A 19,097-nucleotide genomic window follows, 5' to 3' on the forward strand; every position below is an offset into this window, starting at 1 on the left:
TTTTAAAAATTGTAGAACATAATGTTTTTGAACTTAGTTTTTTTTCTTAGTGCAATTTATAAAAAATAATATTTCCAAGGCCAGCCTCTGGGACTGTCCGGGTTTGCCCATGCATAAAGATAGTATTTGGTATAGTAATAAATTTATTACTCAGTTGGGTATTATAACATTAATACCAAACAATATAAGATGAATATAAATTTTTAAAACCAGGTTATGAAGTTTGTTAGCCAAGTGCGGGTAAATAAAATCCAGCTATGTAACTGGTGCATCCCTAATTGTAACCCCCTTTTTTTAACCTGATATATTTTTAGGTTCAAAAATATTTATGCATGCATATAGTTTTGCTTTTGTAGAAAAAAAGTTCGTTTTTTTTTTCTTTTCTATTTTTTAGAACAAAAAACTATTATGATTGCTACTCCACAGGGAGAAGAGGGAAAACCTGGAAAATACGGGGAATTTAAAATAACAGAAGACCACGGATGTCCATGAGAACCTGACGGCAAGGGGACTCTGACCCTTGATCCGTCTACCACTGATGATATTTCACGTCAGCACTGTGGTCGATGCAAGCTGGATGCAGAATTTATATAGACTGGGATTCGAACCTGGTTCTCCACATTGGAAGGCAAACGCTCTATCCTCTGAGCCATCGCGGCTCACAGCACAATATATGGGATCTTTAAAGATGATATTTCAGCTATATTAAATCATTTAATTTCATGCCAATGCCTTACTCTGAAAATTTCCAATTCTTTTTATTAATTGTAAGAAAATCGGACTCCTCCGAGTCAGCTTATTTCAACCACGGCGGCCTTTCCCGCTGTCTTCTCCCAGTATGTTTAAAATGCAGCATCTTTTTGTCATCACTCATTCGAATCATGTGGGTCATCCAATTCATTCTATTTATTTTTATACATTTAATAATGTTGGGCTGATTCTAAATCCTGTACAGTTCAAAGTTAAATCTCCAGTAATAGTTTTCATTTACACCATAAAGTATACTCCGCAAAATCTTTCTCTCAAATATTGTGATATGATTTTCCTTTTGTTTTGTCATGGTCCAAGTTTCAGAAGCGTATGTCAAGACTGGCCTGTCAAGAGTTTTGTCGATTTAGAACTTTGTTTTTCTAGAAAGAGACCTAGATTAATAAACCTTCTCAGCCCATAGTCAGCCCTATTTGCCGGAATTATTTTATTTATTATTAGCAATATTTCTTTTATGTTGAGCTGTCCCTTATTTCTCTAAAGTTTTTTCCCGCAACTAAAACTAGTATCGTTATCCTAATAAATAGCACACAAGAACACAGTGATTGTTATGTTTCCTCTTAGTCCTTTAATAATATATCCTTCAATATGAATTATAAATAACTCTGTAAGCTTCCATATTCATTTAATTTTGCACATAAACTAACATTTATTTGCAGTTTATATTCCTTTTTAAAGTGAATATTATTTGAAACCTTCGTATTAATTTAATGTTAATTACCATAGTTTTAAAGTAAACATTTTAGATATATTTAAAATAATTGTTTATATTTTGGCATTTATTTGAATTTTGTATAGTTTTACCATTGAACCTTTGGACACTGAAGATTTGCAACATCAGTTGTCCGAAGATGAAGATTTTCCAAATGTTAATTTTGTGATGCCGAAGCTGGACGATGGTTCGCTTCCACTTTATGTATTACCTTTATATTCTGCTCTGCCTCTTGAGGAACAAGAAAAAGTGAGTTCTGTTTTAATTTCCATTCTTTTCTTCATAATTAAAGTTTTTTTTTTTTTTTTTAAATTTTTTTTATATACAGTGTTAATTAGTTCTTATGCACTGTAAAACAATAAATTAATTTTAAGATAGTCAAATCTCGTTTTATCAAAATCGGAAATAGGAAAAATTTCAGTGTAGCGAATATTTTCCGAATCCACAAATGAACCTCCGTAGAAACAGTGGATTAAAAATACCGATGTTACGAAATTGGTTTAACAAAGGTGACAATTCTCATTTTCTCTCATGATCAAAACGCTTCTTCAAAATGTCTCAGAATTCAAATATTTTTACTTCTTTAGAATAAAAAGTTTTGAATACAAAGGGGGCATGTCAAAAAAGACGAATCACTAGTTTACGGACGACCCCGAAACGACTAAACCCATTCATGTTTGAGGAAGTAAAAATACTTTTAAAAAAGAGTGATTTCCTGTTCAGTTGTTTGAAAATGTGAATCATTTTTTTGGGGAAGTTTGTAATTTCTACTGGCTCGATATCATTTGTACAGAAAAAAAGTTACAGGTTACGTAATTTCTAATGATAGGTAAGTGATAATAAATCTATTTTCTTCTTAATTAAATTGTTTTTGCAAGCTTTTTAAATATTTATTTAATATTTTTAGAGTACAAATAGATCAAAACTGTAATTAAATGCAATATTAATTATTTTTTTATGAGAAAAATTCCAATGTCACTAAACAATTTTGGTTAATGTTGAAATTCGTAATATCGGTATAACAAATTTTCCTTATTGTGTAGCGATTGTCTCAGTCCCTAGGAATTCTCTAGAGTGGCGATTCAACTGTGACTAGTTTTTCATGATGTGTATTTGCAGGTTTTCAAACCCCCTCCTCCTGGATGTCGCTTGTGCGTCGTCTCAACTAACATAGCGGAAACATCTATTACGATTCCGGGCCTCAAATATGTTGTGGACTCTGGAAAAGTATGTACTCAATTTTTATACAAAATTATTCATAAATTATATTTTTCTGGATTGTACCCAGATAACAAAATAAAGTTTCTTTTCACAGCAAAAACCTTTTAATGTAAACCTAAAAAGGTTTTTTTTTGTAATAAAACTTTTGTATTAAAACTTTAAATCATTTAATTTTANTATTCATAAATTATATTTTTCTGGATTGTACCCAGATAACAAAATAAAGTTTTTTTTCACAGCAAAAACCTTTTAATGTAAACCTAAAAAGGTTTTTTTTTTTTTGTAATAAAACTTTTGTATTAAAACTTTCAATCATTTAATTTTAAAATTTCTTTAAGAAAATGGTGATATCCTTTTCAATAAAATTTAATGGGCAGATTTCCTTCTCAATACCTGCACCAAGAAAATCTTGATATCACCACGCAAGAATTAAAAACATTCAATTTATAAACACTCTCAACTAAAAATTTTATTCCTTTTTTTAAAAAAGAAATTTTTGTGCCAAACCTTTAAGCCTTCTTTATTTGAAGTGATCATTCCAGTATTTACTGATACAAAAATATCTCAAATTCATTACTTTTTAACAATTTTTTTTAATTTTTTTTTTTAGATAAAGTACAATGAGAATTAACTATCAAAATATTTTTGCACATTGCATAAGCTCATAGAGTCAATAGGAAAGGTTTAATAAAAATAATAACTCCTTTTCAACACTGCTCTTAATTCAACGTAAACACACTTTGAATAGAGCCTATTGTTGTTTATTTTTTAATCATTTGCTATCACTTAATAATTAAGATAAATGATGATGTATCAAAAACATGCAATTCAGTCTAAATTCAAGAAATGAAAGTAAAGATGTTTAACTCATTATTTTACAAGATTTTAAAAAGGAAATTTTAATAAAGTTACAGTGTTAGTCTTATGAATAAAATTTCAAACATTCTAAAATTTAATGGTTTTATCTGAAAAGTAGCCGATTAATTAATAATTATTTTAGCATGGCAATCTTGTTAATTGAAAATTATTTTTTTATCTTCATCATTGTTGCAGAGGTCAGATGCGAGAAACCAAGTAAACATTTTTATTCTAAACTAACTCCAATACTTATTATTTATAGTTAGACCATGTGTTGTGAAGAATGAGCCCAATATTTACTGACTTTATTAGTTATATGGTCATTAAATTAATTCTTGAATGTTTTGATTAAGCGGTCAAGATTATTAAGTAGGCTGATTGTTTCTACATTGTCAACCTCTCAAACATATGCATCATTCATCTCAAACATTGATATGCTTTATTTTTCTAGCTGATTTTTAACTAGAGGAAAATCGTTTGCAATTATAGTTTAATTCTATTAATATTTTCTTGCATTCTCTGCCATAAAATTGCATTGATTTATAATGATATTTTAAGAATTATTTAATTTATTGTTTTCTTTCATAAATAAATGTTTATTTATTAATAATATGGGATACCCTTTCATAAACCAAAAGTAATGAAATAAATGATAATTTTAAAAGTTCGAATGTTAGATAAAACACTATTTACTCTCTTATACAATATTATCTCTAATATTAGACGATAGGATTCAGGAGTCTAGTGTTTTCTAGCGCAGCAGTATTATATTAAACAGTTTTATTGCTTTTAAAAAGTACTATTTGCCATTAAAATGTAATTGATAAATTTTAAAAAATTTTACCTCTTTTTCATGCAAATCATAGATTTTCGTTTTCAAAAAATTTATGAATGTTTATTTTCTTACATTATATGATAGTAAAATAATTATTTAGGTAAAAACTAGAGTTTATAGTAGCAACAGTGGAGGTATATCGCAGTTTGTGGTGACTTGGTCATCTAAAGCATCAGCCAATCAGAGAACTGGGCGTGCTGGCAGAACAGAAGGTGGACATTGTTACAGGTCAGAAAAGTTTTTCTATTGTATTCTAACAAAATACACTATCTGGCCTAACGTTTTTGGTCACCCAGTGGTTATGGACATCCTGAGGCACTTATACATACACCTCTGTACCACAATATTTTGGGGAATATTGAGAGCCTACATACTTTGGGGACACAGTAGAATTTTTTTAAATTTTGCATATTAATTTTTATTATATCTGTAAATATATTTATATATAATATAAAAAATTAATTTGCAGAGTGTTAATTATGGTTAAATATTAAAAACAAATGAAATAAAATCAGAAAATAAGATCATAATTAATATTGAAAATGTATGCTTTGTCTTGTGTATCATGAATTGGAATGCTTCAATAAAATTTGTGTTGTGTATTTTATGTGTTCAAAAAACTATTTTTAATTACTTATAAGTATTTCAAGTTGTAAGAAATCAAGGTAAATGGCAGTATTTAAAAGTCACTTATTAAAGTGACTATATAGTAAATGAATCAAAATAAAAAATATTGAAACCCAAGAGATTTAGAGCAAAATATATATGCCTTGATAAATAGTGGATTTTTAAAGTCATTTTTTAGTTTTGAAAGTAAAACTTTTGTTTTTGAATAATAATAATAAAAAAATATGAAAAAAACATATCGAGACACTTTTTTTAAGTAATAATTTATACGTTGTTAGACAGGGTTGTCATTGCACAAAACAGGGAAAACCTGGAAATTAAAGGGAATTTAATAACAAACTAAAATAACAGGGATAATGCAGGGAATTTTGAATTTAAACTGGGAAAATATGGGGAATTTTGTGTCTTATTTTTGTCATTTAAAAGTAGTGACCTCTTAAAGCACATTCTATGGGATATTTAAGGATGTTATTTCTGCTATACTAAACTATTTCAAGTAGCATTATTTGTTTTAAGTATATTCAGCTGCGTTATGGCAACCCTGTTAGAAATATAAAAACTATTTTGTTTATTTCTTAGATTGTATTCATCAGCTGTTTTTGAAAATGAATTTCCTGATTTCTCTATACCTGAGATTCTGAGAACGCCCTCTGATGATATTTTACTGCAGATGAAAGTAAGTTTCTCTTAAATTCAAAAGTTATTTTATTTCTTGAGTTTTTGTACATTTAAAATTTCTTTTTATTTTTAGGCTTTAGGTATTCCAAAAGTTGTTCATTTTCCCTTCCCTTCAACCCCTGACATTGAAGCATTAAAGGTATGTGCCATTCCAGTTACTTATTTTTTATGACCATCATTGAGCAATCAACCCATACAATTACCAAATCTATTGCCTTGTTATTCTGAACCCAATCCATAAGACAAGGGAACTCCTGGATCAAGTATTGAGAGAAATGTCTTTGTGGAGGATATTTTGATCGAACTAACCCGCATTTGCATTACATGGCGAGGAAAACAACCCACAGTTAGCTTGCATGATCCGTTTACCACTGAGGATATTTTATGTCAGCACTGTGGTCGGTGCGAGCTCATATCGACCAGCCATCGCTGGGATTCGAAACTGCTTCACCTCATTGGAAGCCGCACACTCTATCGCAGCTCGGATAGTCTGGGTTCTGGACTCACATTTGTGAGAGCAGGACTTCCAATCCAGCCGGCCGAAGACTCCCTGTGTAGTAAATGTTGACTGATGCACATTAACTCTGTCGCCTCACAAAGTCCTCCATGTTCCCATAATAAATCAATGCCTCTGGAGGTACTGAATTTGAGAGGGAACGTCCTCTGGTTCAGGACAAAATTACGATCCACAATGAGCTACTGGGAATGCAGGGTGGCCAGCCACCTTGAAAACCTGGAATTGTCAGGGAATTTTTTTATAGTGGAAAAATCAAGGAAATTTGGATTAAAACCTAGAAAAATCCGGGAATTTTAAGGAAGAGCTGGAAATGTTTTCTTCAATAATTGTTTTGATTTCACTAATTTAAATTATTTACTAATTTTCTTAATTTAAATTATTTCATCCATTATACCCACTTTTTTTAGACGGAAATGAAATGCCAAACAGTTGAAATATCATCAACTTAGCATCAGAATTTGCTCCATTACAGCTAGAATGCCACATAAATTTCTCCCATGGCTGCTAAACAAATGTAGAAACCTTTGGGGCTATGGGACTGTGCAATTTGGAAAAGATTGTGGTTAAGGTGAAAGAAGGGATTAGGATATTAGTCTCTGTTTTTAAATTCTATCCTTGGCCCATTTATGGCTCAAGTTTGTTCCGATGCTTTGGTGCTAATTTATTTTGACCAATTTTTTTGTATTTTTGACTTATGAAATTCTCAAAAAATTAGTTGGTTATAATTTAATAATAATAGATTTTATATTGCAATCTTTTTCTGAAAGCTTTTGTACTCCCATTTAAAGAAATCTGTGAATTATTTTTTCTTAGCAAACAAACCAATCACACATTTTCTTTACAATCGCTAACAGCAATGTTTGTTGACAAATTATTACAATTGTTGCATTAATGCTAATTTTTTCCATTTCATTTTAACCTTTTATAACATATTTTAATTTAAAAAGAAAGGTTTTTTAAAGAACTAACTATATATTAATATTTAATTTTACTGTTTTGTTGGTAAAAGTATGATTTTTGTTTCAAAATTTGAATTGTATAATTATCACTATATCGAAAGTTCGTAAATGTTGCTTGCTTTCCAGAGATGATATTTCCAAAACTATTCCTCCTTTTGCCCTAAAAAGCTGACAAAGACGAAAGAGTGTATAGGAAGCATATTAAATGATAAAATAAATTTTAAACATAAAATATCTATTTTTTTATTCATGCGTGTTTAGTGCGAAGAAGGAAAACAAAACTTAGTGTTTTGTTCTGCACTGTACCGAACTCTAGCTGTTAAAACAATTAACTATACTAAAATAAGAAACTATGTCTTTAGATTGGAATTCTTTAAATATTTCAAATAAGAAAAAAAAGTATAAAATTTAANTAATTAAGTATCAATATGAGCATAGCAAATATTGCGGGATGCCGTAAATGTGTGTTGCGCGAGTGCTACTGATGGCCAGGTAGGCAAAGTTGGAGGGTATGGAGTATACATCAAAAAATTAGACAGTTTTACATTTATGACATTTATTTTTGTATATTGAATCTCTTAAAATAATAATGCTAATTCGAAAAAACATTATTTAAAAATTTGACTTGAGATATTGGTTTAAAGAAAATATGATCAATGAATTTTATAAAAAGCACTGTTAAGATAAAATACAAAATACAGTACAGCTTTATATTGGAATGTAAATACAGTGACTCATAAAAGTGTTGGTACACTTATGACTTTCAATGGAATGGGAAATAAAAATTAATTAATTAAAATGAATATTTCAGAATGGCAATATAATAATAAAAAATGTGTTGCATGGAATATTTTAAAAACAAAGCTAAAATTTATTTTTTAGAAATCAATCATCAAAAGTAACAAAAACTTTATCGCACAAGAGTCATCGTACATTTTCAAAAGAATCTCTGCCTATTGGTAAATATTCTAATTTTTCTAATTAGTAATATTTAGTAGAGTTTCCTTTCACATCTACAATAGCTTTTATAAGTTTGTAAATAAATGTAACTAATTTTTTTTTTTGGTCGGGTGAAATTCGAGCAGAGTATTTTTTATTAAATGTTACATAAACTTTTTTTTTTCTTCCATTGAACTTACCCATTGAAGTTGAAGCTCAGACAGGCATAAAGCGTCTAATGTACCTTGGCCTATTGAAAGAGTATTCCAAGCACTTGTCATGGGGACATCTTGTTTCACAAGTGATGGATTTATCCTCTTTTATTATGCCCAGTGACTATATGTCACTAAGATCAATTTCACAAGCCCTTCAAGATCCATTTTCCGACTAGAGATGAATGGTTTAATCCTCGATGGCTTAAAGGCAAATGTCTAATATGGTACACTGATGGTTCAAAGATTGGTGCCAAATCTGGAGCAGGAATTTATTGCTCCAATGATGGTAAAAAAATTCACTTTCCCCCTGGGAAACTATGCCATGGTTTTTCAGGCTGAGGTCTATGCCATTATCTTGTGCTGCAAGTTATGCTTAGACAAGGGATATCAAAATACGACTATCCGCATCTGTTCTGACAGTCAGGCTGCTCTCCTATCACTGACAAGGTGTAAATTCACCTCTTTGTTAGTGTGGGAATGCTTCTCGGTCCTCTACGACCTGTCCGCTCATAACAAGGTATCCCTGCCTTGGGTACCTGGACATATGGGTATTGGTGGAAATGAGCTAGCTGATGAAGCAGCACAGGCTGGCTCTAATGCAATTTTCTGGGGCCCTGAACCTGCGCTGGGAATTTCTTCCACCTCATTTAGGGCATCCATTTTCAAGCTCTACGGCAAGATTGCCATGAGCAATGGCGCGCTGCTGACGGTCAGAGAGAAGCTGAATCGCGACTGTCCTAGTGTATGTCAAAAGGAGCTCTTAAAGCTTAATAGAAACAGTTAAAGGAAGATCATAGGTCTTCTTACTGGTCACTGCATCCTCAGGAGACACCTACACATAATGGGAATATAATCCAATTCTCTTTGTCGGGGTTGTCAATCACGACACATACTCTGTGATTGTGATGTCTATTCTGCTCAAAGATTTGAGCATTTAGGGCAGCATTGCGTCAATACCTGGGAACTGCAAGATGTTCCTGTAAGGTGCTTGCTGAACTTCATTTCAGCTATAGGGCTTTTTTGCTAATCACGACTTAGGGTTTGGGTACAATAGACCTCTGGTAGATGTGCCCTGCTCGTGTCAGAGCTGCCAAACCTCTAAATCTACAGAAACTTTTACAACACTCATTTGTGAATTTATGCATTTTTCCACAAATTTTATAATTTTAATCTCTGATATGAAGTCCTTCTTTTAAGCATTTTATCACATATTGCACAGTGCAATAGGACATATTAAACTAATTTAACAATATTCATTACTGATTTACCTCTTATGATGACAAGTAATCAACTTTCAAATTTGGCTTATTGTTTTGTTATGGCCATGAGCCATTTTTTAATAATAAAAGAAAATATTACGGTGAAGCAAAAATTAAAATACAATTTTGCTATCACAAGCTTGATACTAAAGTGCAAATAAATGTATAAAAAATTAAATGAAAAATAATTAAAGGAACAAATTAAAGCAATAGACGATAATTTTAATTCTGAAATCGGAAAACATTTAAGTGTATGATGACTTTCTTGGGGTAAAATTTTTGTTACTATTTGATTATTGATATCTTTAAAAGAAACTTTTGCTTTGTTTTTAAATATTCCATGCAGTTTTGCTAAGATTAGATTATACATCTTATTCAGGGTTGCCACTCCACAGGGAGAACCTGGAAAATACAGGGAATTTAAAAATCACCTAAAATAACAGGGAAAATGCAGAGAATTTTGATTTTTTCTTCACAAACTGGAAAAATAATGGGATTTTTGTTCCTTATTTTTATCTTTTAAAAAATGATGACCACTCAAAGTGTTATCTATGAGATATTTAACCATGATATTTCAGCTATACTAAACTATTTCATTTACTGTAGCATTATTTAAGTACAGTGGAGCATCGTTTATATGACGCTGAAGGGGCCACCGAAAAACGTCGTATAAACGATTACCGTTTGTGGCTCGTCGTATAATCGATTTCAACTTCCGAAACTAGAAACTAACTCTGTTTTCAGTTAATTTTAATGTTTAATGTGTTGATTTACATAAATTTCTAAATTGGACAAAGCGAAACAAATAGATAACCATAGAAAAAAAAAAGAAGAAAAATTACAGTAAGCAATTTGAATTTACGTTACCTTTATTTATTTGATACTCCATATTTGTTTTTTTCTTTTACTTTATTTATTTCACGTTAGGTTTACTGAAAAAATCATCTACGGTTGTTTGATGTGATGATTGGCGTTGAGCTTTAATTAAAGACCTGTGCAATGAATCAAGGTCCTGAAATGTTTTTTCGCTGGTATTGTGGTAAAGAAAATAAGTTCTTAGTGTTTCAATGGAATTCATTGCATATTGAAAAGTAGGCGGAACAACTTGGTGACATTCCTCGTCATCCTCGCTGTCACTATGTGGCTCGGACTGTGTGTTCTGTATAAGCTCATCAACAGTGAAAATCGCTGACGTTACTACATCTTCATCGCAATCCATGTATTCATCAAAAGTTGTCTCTGTTGCGAGCAAGTTCCAATCATCATCATAGATTATTGTATCATCATCGCTTACGTCCTCTCCCCCATTATCATCGGTTGTTCGATGTACTAATCCGGCTTTTTCAAAACAGTTCTTTATTGTTGTTGTTACCTGAGACCATGCCAACGAAATCATATTCATTGCCTGGAGAACAGTTATTTTCTTGGGATTAGGCTCTGCAATGCTTTGTATAGCGAGTTGAACTAACTGCTTTCTATACTGCAATTTTAGATTCCTTATCACGCCCAAATCTAATGGCTGAAGCACACTTGTGCAGTTTGCAGGAAAAAAGTGAACTTTTACATTTTCCAAAAAAATTTTATCGGATGGGTGAGATGGACATTGGTTGATGAATAGCAAAATTTTTCGTTTTTGCTTCTTCATAGCATTGTCTGGCTTTTTCAGCCATTTAGTAAAAATTGCGGTCATCATCCAAGCATTCTTATTTGCATAATAATCCAGTGGAAGCGTTCTGATATTCTTTAGACATCTGGGATTTTTTGATTTTCCTATCACCAAAGGAGTACTCTTTTCACTTCTATCAGAGTTTGCACAAAGCAGCACAGTAAGGCGATCTTTGCTCTTTTTTCCTTCCTTTCATTTTTCGCCTTTATAAGCTAATGTCTGATTCGGCATTAGATGATAAAAACGACCCGTCTCGTCGGCATTAAAAATATCTTTAGGTAGGTACTCACTTATTATGCTTGGCAAATTTTCGTGCCATTCTGCGACAGAATCAGCAGGAACCTTTCTTGATTCACCACTTACAACTTGACACGTGATCCCGTTCCGAGCTTTGAATTTCTGCAACCATCCTGCTGTAAAGCCGCTATCTGTGAGATTCAATTTCATGGCGATTTCTTTAGCTTTTTCCATCAACATTGGACCACTTACTGGAATATTTGATGCACGACACTAATTGAAAAATTGGAGCAAAACCTTCTCCATTTCAGGAAATTTACCCTCCTGCACTCGTATTTTCTTTGATGAAGAAAATCCGCAGGCTTTAGCATGTTCCTCAATTTTCAGACGATCATAAATAATAGTTTTTAAGGTAGAAACTGGAATGCCCATCATTTTAGCCAAGTCAGCTTTTGATCTTCCCGGTAAACCTTTATTGAATTCCTTCCAAATTTCAATTTTTTCTTTCACCGAGATAGACTTACGTTTTCGAGACATGTCTGAAAAAAGATGTGGACGAAGCAGTACGTACAGCGAAGAGTGAAAAAAAAAAAAAAAGAACGATCTGTAGCACTGGTGCACTGATAAGGAAAGAATGTCCTTTACTAGCTGTAACAATAAAACAGGTTGGGAAATCTGATCACCTTCTTAGAAAAGGAATGTCCACTCCCTGTGCAATCCGTTATACCTTTGTTCTTCCACCCCACCACCCCGCATTGCTATCACATGCTGCATTTACACATGCCCTTTTCTGTGTCATTCATGTCAGCAAATTCTGCCCGTTCTTAAAATACACAAAAAAAAATAAAAATTTAATGAACGTGGGAAAAAAATCTAGAAGCCGACGTATAACCGATTCTGTGCCTCGTATAAACGATATATTTTTACATTCAAATGAATAGGAATGATTTGGGACCACACTAAAACGTCGTATAAACGATGCTCCATTGTATGGTCAGCTGTTTTTCCAGCAATTAAAACTAATAAATATAGTTTGCCCTATATAGCTCACACAAGAGCACAGTAATTGTTGTTTCCTCTTAATATATTGTGCATAATATGTACAGGGAAAACACAGGGAATTTTTTTTCCAGATTTGAGTGGCAACCCTGCTATCAAATACCCATTCTGAAATATTTATTTTAATTAATGAATTTTTATTTCTTATTTCAATAAAAGTTATAAATGGACAAACACTTTTGGGAGCCACTGTAATTATAAAAATTTATTAATATATAATCACCTCAAACAGTTTTTCTTTTTGCTTAATTAATTATTATACATATATTAAACAAGACTTATCCAAGGTCTTATTGATCATTCTGTTTTTTGTTATTTGCTGGGTACACTTTGAAGAAAAACTACTTAAAGTAACACATTAAAAAATTTATTCAATAAAAACAATATATTCTACAAGCTAAACATATTTTCTCCACGTGTCTTAATTTCTTAAAAATTAATGTTGTACCAAAACATTAAGAAATAAATAAAAAATCTTGCCAAATTTTCAAAATAAATAATTTTTTTCAAGATGATAAGTTAAAAAAATAACATTTTGAATAAAATAGTTTATAATATAGGCACTTTTCTTGTACACATCCTACACTTTTTAAGAAAAACAAAACACAGACCTGGAAATTTTAAGATTTTTATCTGGAAAACCTGGAAAAATCAGGGAAATTTGAAATCTGTTTACTAATTTCAGAAAAATTCATTAGTTTTCAATTTAATTTGTAACAATATGACTTAAGTTACTACTTTTCTTATTACTTTGTTTTATTAGTTACATTATTAAAGTGACGGTTTTTACTAATAGTTTAAAAAATGTGTTCACGAAAAATTAATTTATAGATTTGTATAAAAATTTCTTTCGTGATTCGTAAAATCATTTCACATATGAAATGCTTATTAAAGTATAGTTCAAGGAACTACTTCCACAGCTTATATGTTATATATTTTAATGGAAGAATGAGAAAAAAAAAATTTTATGTGTAAAAGAAGAAATAAGTGCATATTTCATAAATATTTTTCGAAACCTTTTTATTCTACACACTCTTCCCATTATTCTTTTTTGCATCTTTTATTGTAAATAGATACTTTACTTAATAATGCATGCCTGTAACAAGCTCTTTATAATGTGCTGCCATCTGTGTATGGTATAAAGAATCATTGTTCGGAATGAAGTTAAATACTGTTAATTGAAAGTTCATCGAAAGAAAATTAAAAAAAGAAGTGATTGAAACTTCAAAAAAAAAGTATTGACCAGGTAATATAACATCGAAATGATAACAATTAGCATATAATGAGAGCATTTCTTAGTTAACTCTAAAAGTATCTTTTCGTTCACTAATGAAACAAAATATATCTGTTTTAATTATTGTTTTAAAAATTGCTTGGGCACATTTAGTTTTTAGGAATTTTGTTATCTTCTCTTTTGAAATAAAAAATAATTAAGAAATTCGTCGGCGAATATCATATTTAGTCCTCAAAAATGCATCATTCCATCCAAGGATGAAGATTCTGAGCAGTAGACACCAGCTGAAAGGAAAAAAAAAACGTCTTGTCAAGGAACAGTTTCCAGGAGGCTCATGGTGCAGAAAGAGAGATTCCCGCTTTATGTGTTGTCATTCCCTCGTGGAACTTCATTCCAGGGAACTCAAGTTAGGGTACCAGAGGACAAGGGAACTCCTGGATCAAGTATTAGGGGAAATTTTCCTTTGTGATGGACTTTTGATGTAATTAACCGGCATTTGCGTTACATGGAGAGGAAAGCCACGAGAGCCTTCCACTGTTAGTCTGATGGCAAGAGGACTGACTCTAACCCATGATCTGTCAACCACTGAATATATTTCACATCAGCACTGTGGTCGGTGCGACCCTGATGCGTAATTTGTATCGATCAGCCTTTGCTGGAATTCAAACCTGGCTCACCACGTCGGAAGCCGAGTGCTCTATCCCCCGAGCCATCACGGCTCAGAGCGTTCGTTGTGGGGGGNGGTTTTACTGTATAATTTTGTCTGGAAGAAGAAAGCTATTTCTTCAGAGTGAATCTATACAAAATAAAGGAAACTAAAAATGACCAACATAATTGTTCTGCATCTTGCTTGCACCGACCGCAGTGATGATGTAAAATATCAGCTCATAAGGGAATTTTTGTCTTTCAAAAAGTTCTCTCAAAGCACAATCTATGGGGGTATCTAAATATGATATGTCACATATTATATTATTTCATTTATTATTTGTTTTATGTTTCACTTTCCTGCAACTAAAACTAGCATCTTAATATAACTCAAAAGAGTGCAGTAATTATTGTCTTAATATATTATGTGCAGGGAAAACAACCCTGTTTGCATTTGGTAACTTATTATTTTATAATAAGTTACCAAAAGCTAAAATAAATAGTTAGCAAATGCTCTTAGCAGAAACTTCCATTCAATTCCCAGCTATTTGTATGAAGAGCGACACTTGATTTCTTAAAGGTTTCATCATTTGTTTGTCTCGTGTTTACTAAGTATTTTTCTGGGTGTCACTTTAGCGAAATAAATTATTTTAGCATTTTTAATAAGTCTTTTAACAAATCAAAATGATGAATGATTTTGAAAATCATAAAACCTCTCTCTCTGAATTATTTCCGGCATTTTTTTAAATAAAGTAATGTTTTTAGGCTGCAGAAAAAAGATTGGTTTTATTGGAAGCTTTAGAAGATATACAGAATAAGAGTGGAAGATATAAAGATTCTAAAGAAAGTAAGATGATGTGAATAGAAGTTTTGTTATTTGATAGGTACTATTTATAATGAGAGAAAAAAACTAACAACAGCCGTTATTTTTAAAAAGTCTTGTTTCTAAGTTGCTTTATTAATTACATAGGGTTGCCACTCCACAGGGAGAACATGGAAAACCTGGAAAATACAGGGAATTTAAAAATCACCAAAAATAACAGGGAAAATGCAGGGAATTTTGATTTTTTTTCTTTACAAACTGGGAAAATACAGGGAATTTTTTTTCTAATTTTTGTCTTTTAAAAAATGGTGACCACTCAAAGCGTAATCTATGGGATGTTTAACAATGATATTTCTGCTATACTAAACTATTTCATTTACGATAGCATTATTTAAGTATGTGCAGCTGTTTTTTTGTCTAGAAGCAGTGGTTTTTACAATTAAAACTAATAAATATAATTAGCTGAACAATAACTCCCACAAGAGCCCAGTAATTGTTGTTTTCTCTTAATATATTGTGCATAATATGTACAGGGAAAACACAGGGAATTTTTTTTCTATATTTGAGTGGCAACCCTGAATACTAAAGATAAAAACTTATACATGGTGCATAGTGTTTTTTGAAGGTGCTTATTTTTGTTTCTCATTATTTAAAAGCCTTTAAAGGTGCTTTTTTCATCATGTGTTTTTAAAAAAGCTTAATTTTCCCTTTTAAAAAATGAGACTTTTTTTCGTTACCATGTCAATTTTCGCCTTGTAATATGCAAAAGCGTGCTTTTCACATTTTTCTATTAAAAGATTTCACAATTCATTTCAACATACCGTCGGTCCATAGCGTATGAAAACACCCCTCATTTTACATGCTTGATGAAATACTTGCAAATCCGTATGTGCGTCTACTGAGCTGGGTTCCGTGAGGTTATTGCCTTCTGATGTGCAACTTTGCTGCATTTTGTGAGATATTCTCAATTTCAGACTTCAATTTCCACCCTCTGATATCGAACCAAAAAATAACTGGATCATTTTATAACAGGCTAATAAAATCAAGAGAAGAGTTCTTTGTCAGGGACTAGTTATTTTCTCATGATCATCTAAAGTCTTTGAAAACTATTTTGCATTTTGTTAATGTATATAAGTGCTAAAAAATATTTTTTTAGTGTTTGAAAAGTGCTTTTTTTTTGTTGAAATATTTGGCTACGCACCCTGACGTGTGTTAAATATGTCTTTATTTAGAAATTAATACAGCAGTCCCTTGCACTGCAAAGGAGCAGGAAGGGCAAAAAAAGCATAATCATGCAATTAGGGTTTTGACTCCACAGGGAAAACCTGGAAAACACAGGGAATTTGAAAATCACCTAGAAGAAAAAGAACAGGTAAAATGCCAGGAATTTTGAGTTTTTCCTTACAAACTGAGAGAAAACAGGGAATATTTCTTATTTTTGTCTTTTAAAAAATTCACTTCTCTCAAAAACCAATCTATGGGATATTTAAAGATTCAGCTATTAAGGTAGATATTAAGGGAATTTGCAGACTTGGTTGAATATCTCTAGAGCTACTGGACTAATTTTTATGAAATTTGATGTGTGCATACATTGATGCAATACAAAACAAATAACCATTCAACAATTGTAATGCACTCGCATGATGGTGCGTAACACTCGTTGGAGTCGGAAGGTATGAAGCAGAGGTTGCAGAATAAGCAAAACAACAAAAAAGGGTTAATAGGGGGTATGGTCCCCTCTTACAGATATACTGGCCTTACAGAGTCATACTTTAATTAAAGCAGCTTATCATTTCCTGAGGCAATTGGTCCCACTCAACGCTGTTTTCATTCCCTGGATGGTTCTCGGAGTGGGGAAGCGAGTTGCTCTCCTCAGATCGTCCCAGAAATGCTCTATAGTGTTGAGATCTGGCTGTCCAATCCATGCGGTGAATATCCTCACTATCTAGAAATTCGTCAACCAGAAGAGTTCTTTGTGGCCTCGCGTTATCATCGATTAAAATGAATGCAGGGCCAGTTGCACCCCTGAAGAAGCAACCGTAGGGCTCCAAAACCTCACCAGGCGCAGAGCCTCTTACAAAGACATGAAGTGCGGTCATCCAACACGATGCCTGCCCAGAACATCAAACCGCCATAATGGTCGATTTTGCGGACATTAAGGGTAGGTAGCGGGTCTCTGGTTCTCGCCATATGAACGTATGGCGAGAATCAGTGTTTAGACTGAACCGAAACTCATCAGTGAAGAGAATGCTCGCCTTTAATTCATACTACAATCTCTATGCTCTCTGCAGCATGCTGAACGGACTCTCCTATTCGTAGAAGGGAGCGGGACACAAACAGCAGGTCTTCTTGCAATCAACCCTCTCTCATGAAGTTGTTTGAAACCTAGATACATGGGTTCCTGTGGCTACATACAAGTCACGAGAGAACTGAGGTGCTGTTATGCCTCGTTTAATGAGCAAATGGCAATCTTCTCTGTCCTTTCTGATTCTTGAATGACCTCGGCCCATGCTTTCTCTCGATAGATCCGGTATCCTGGAACTGTTACACACGACGCTGGGAGTTCAATTGAACCCTGTACAAATCTAGAACTGAGATTGGCCTTATTCTAGCCTCCCCACAATTCGCCACCTCATTCCATCATCTAAACGTTGGTGGTTACTCATTTTTACTGTTACAATTTGAATTTAACTTATTGCTGCAAAATAACACCAAGAAATTTACTGAGGTGTGCTAGCGAACGAAATATGTTTTAACTTATGCACACTTATGAACTACTGGCTCCATCTAAACACACTCATGTGTGCGAGATTTGCATTTTTTGTCTAGAAGCAGTGGTTTTTACAATCAGTTAAGTACTTTTCATAAAATTCGATAAAATATGCAAATTCTGTTAATTTATTTCACCATTGTATATTATTTCATTTATTATAGCATTATTTGTTTTATGTTCAGCTGCTCTTTTTTTCCAGCTACTAAAACTTGTATAGTTAGCTCATTACAGCTCATACAAGAGCACAATGATTGTGTTTTTTCTCTTAATATATTGTGTATAATATGTACAGGGAAAACACAGGAAATGTTTTTTTCAGATATGAGTGGCAACCCTGTTTAATTCATTCTGTTCTATTTATTGTTTTCTATTTGTCCAATAATGTTTTGTTTATAGGAGAATTTTCAGCACCCGCTACGAATTTTGGCATACAGATGGCACGTTTCCCACTGAGTCCGCGATATTCTGCAATGCTGTTGCTCTCTAAAAAGCATGACTGTATACCCTACATGGTGGCCATTACTTCTGCAATGACTGTTCCTGAAGTTTTCTTGAGTTCCACTGTTGGTACAGAGAATGTAAGTAGCACACCTTTTTGATGGACCTACATAATCTTGAAGGTAACCATCAATAATTCCATCACTAACTTGACAAGTATTTTATTGATGATAATATTTATGTGTTTTAATCATTTTTTTTAAAAAAAAATAATCTAATTTCAGAATGAAGATTTCAAAGTACTTTGGGAAGGAATTAAAAAAATAGGTGCTGGAAATGTAAGTTAATTTTCTTATTTTTAACATAGTGCATTATGTTTTTAAAAAATGCTTGAAGGTGCTTATTTTCGTTTTTAAAAGCCCTTAACCCACTGGCGGTTAAGGAAATGGGCAAAATTGGGAGAATGTTTCTCCCCTACACACAGTTCCCCTATCAATTAACATGGGAAAACCGGTTTCGCTATGCAGAGAAGACTGCTGGTTAAAATGCGATTTTTTACGTGCAGAACCGTCAGTGGGTTAAAGGAGCTTTTTTTCACTAGGTGTTTTTAAAAAGTGCTTAATTTTTCCTTTTC

General features: G+C 32.4%; 1 protein-coding gene across 2 annotated transcripts in view; it reads left to right on the forward strand.

The window, feature by feature from the left end:
* LOC107456411 (putative ATP-dependent RNA helicase kurz) overlaps positions 1-19,097 on the forward strand; it is a 90,759-nt gene that overhangs the window by 41,988 nt on the left and 29,674 nt on the right. For both annotated transcript variants that reach the window (XM_043053870.2, XM_043053869.2), the window contains exons 12-19: positions 1,567-1,729; positions 2,600-2,707; positions 4,495-4,622; positions 5,601-5,697; positions 5,773-5,838; positions 15,195-15,276; positions 18,422-18,603; positions 18,748-18,801. In XM_043053870.2, coding sequence (XP_042909804.1) covers positions 1,567-1,729; positions 2,600-2,707; positions 4,495-4,622; positions 5,601-5,697; positions 5,773-5,838; positions 15,195-15,276; positions 18,422-18,603; positions 18,748-18,801 — 880 coding nt within the window. The remainder of the gene's footprint in view (positions 1-1,566; positions 1,730-2,599; positions 2,708-4,494; positions 4,623-5,600; positions 5,698-5,772; positions 5,839-15,194; positions 15,277-18,421; positions 18,604-18,747; positions 18,802-19,097) is intronic.

This window comes from Parasteatoda tepidariorum, chromosome 8, assembly GCF_043381705.1.
Source record: "Parasteatoda tepidariorum isolate YZ-2023 chromosome 8, CAS_Ptep_4.0, whole genome shotgun sequence".
Taxonomy (NCBI): domain Eukaryota; kingdom Metazoa; phylum Arthropoda; class Arachnida; order Araneae; family Theridiidae; genus Parasteatoda; species Parasteatoda tepidariorum.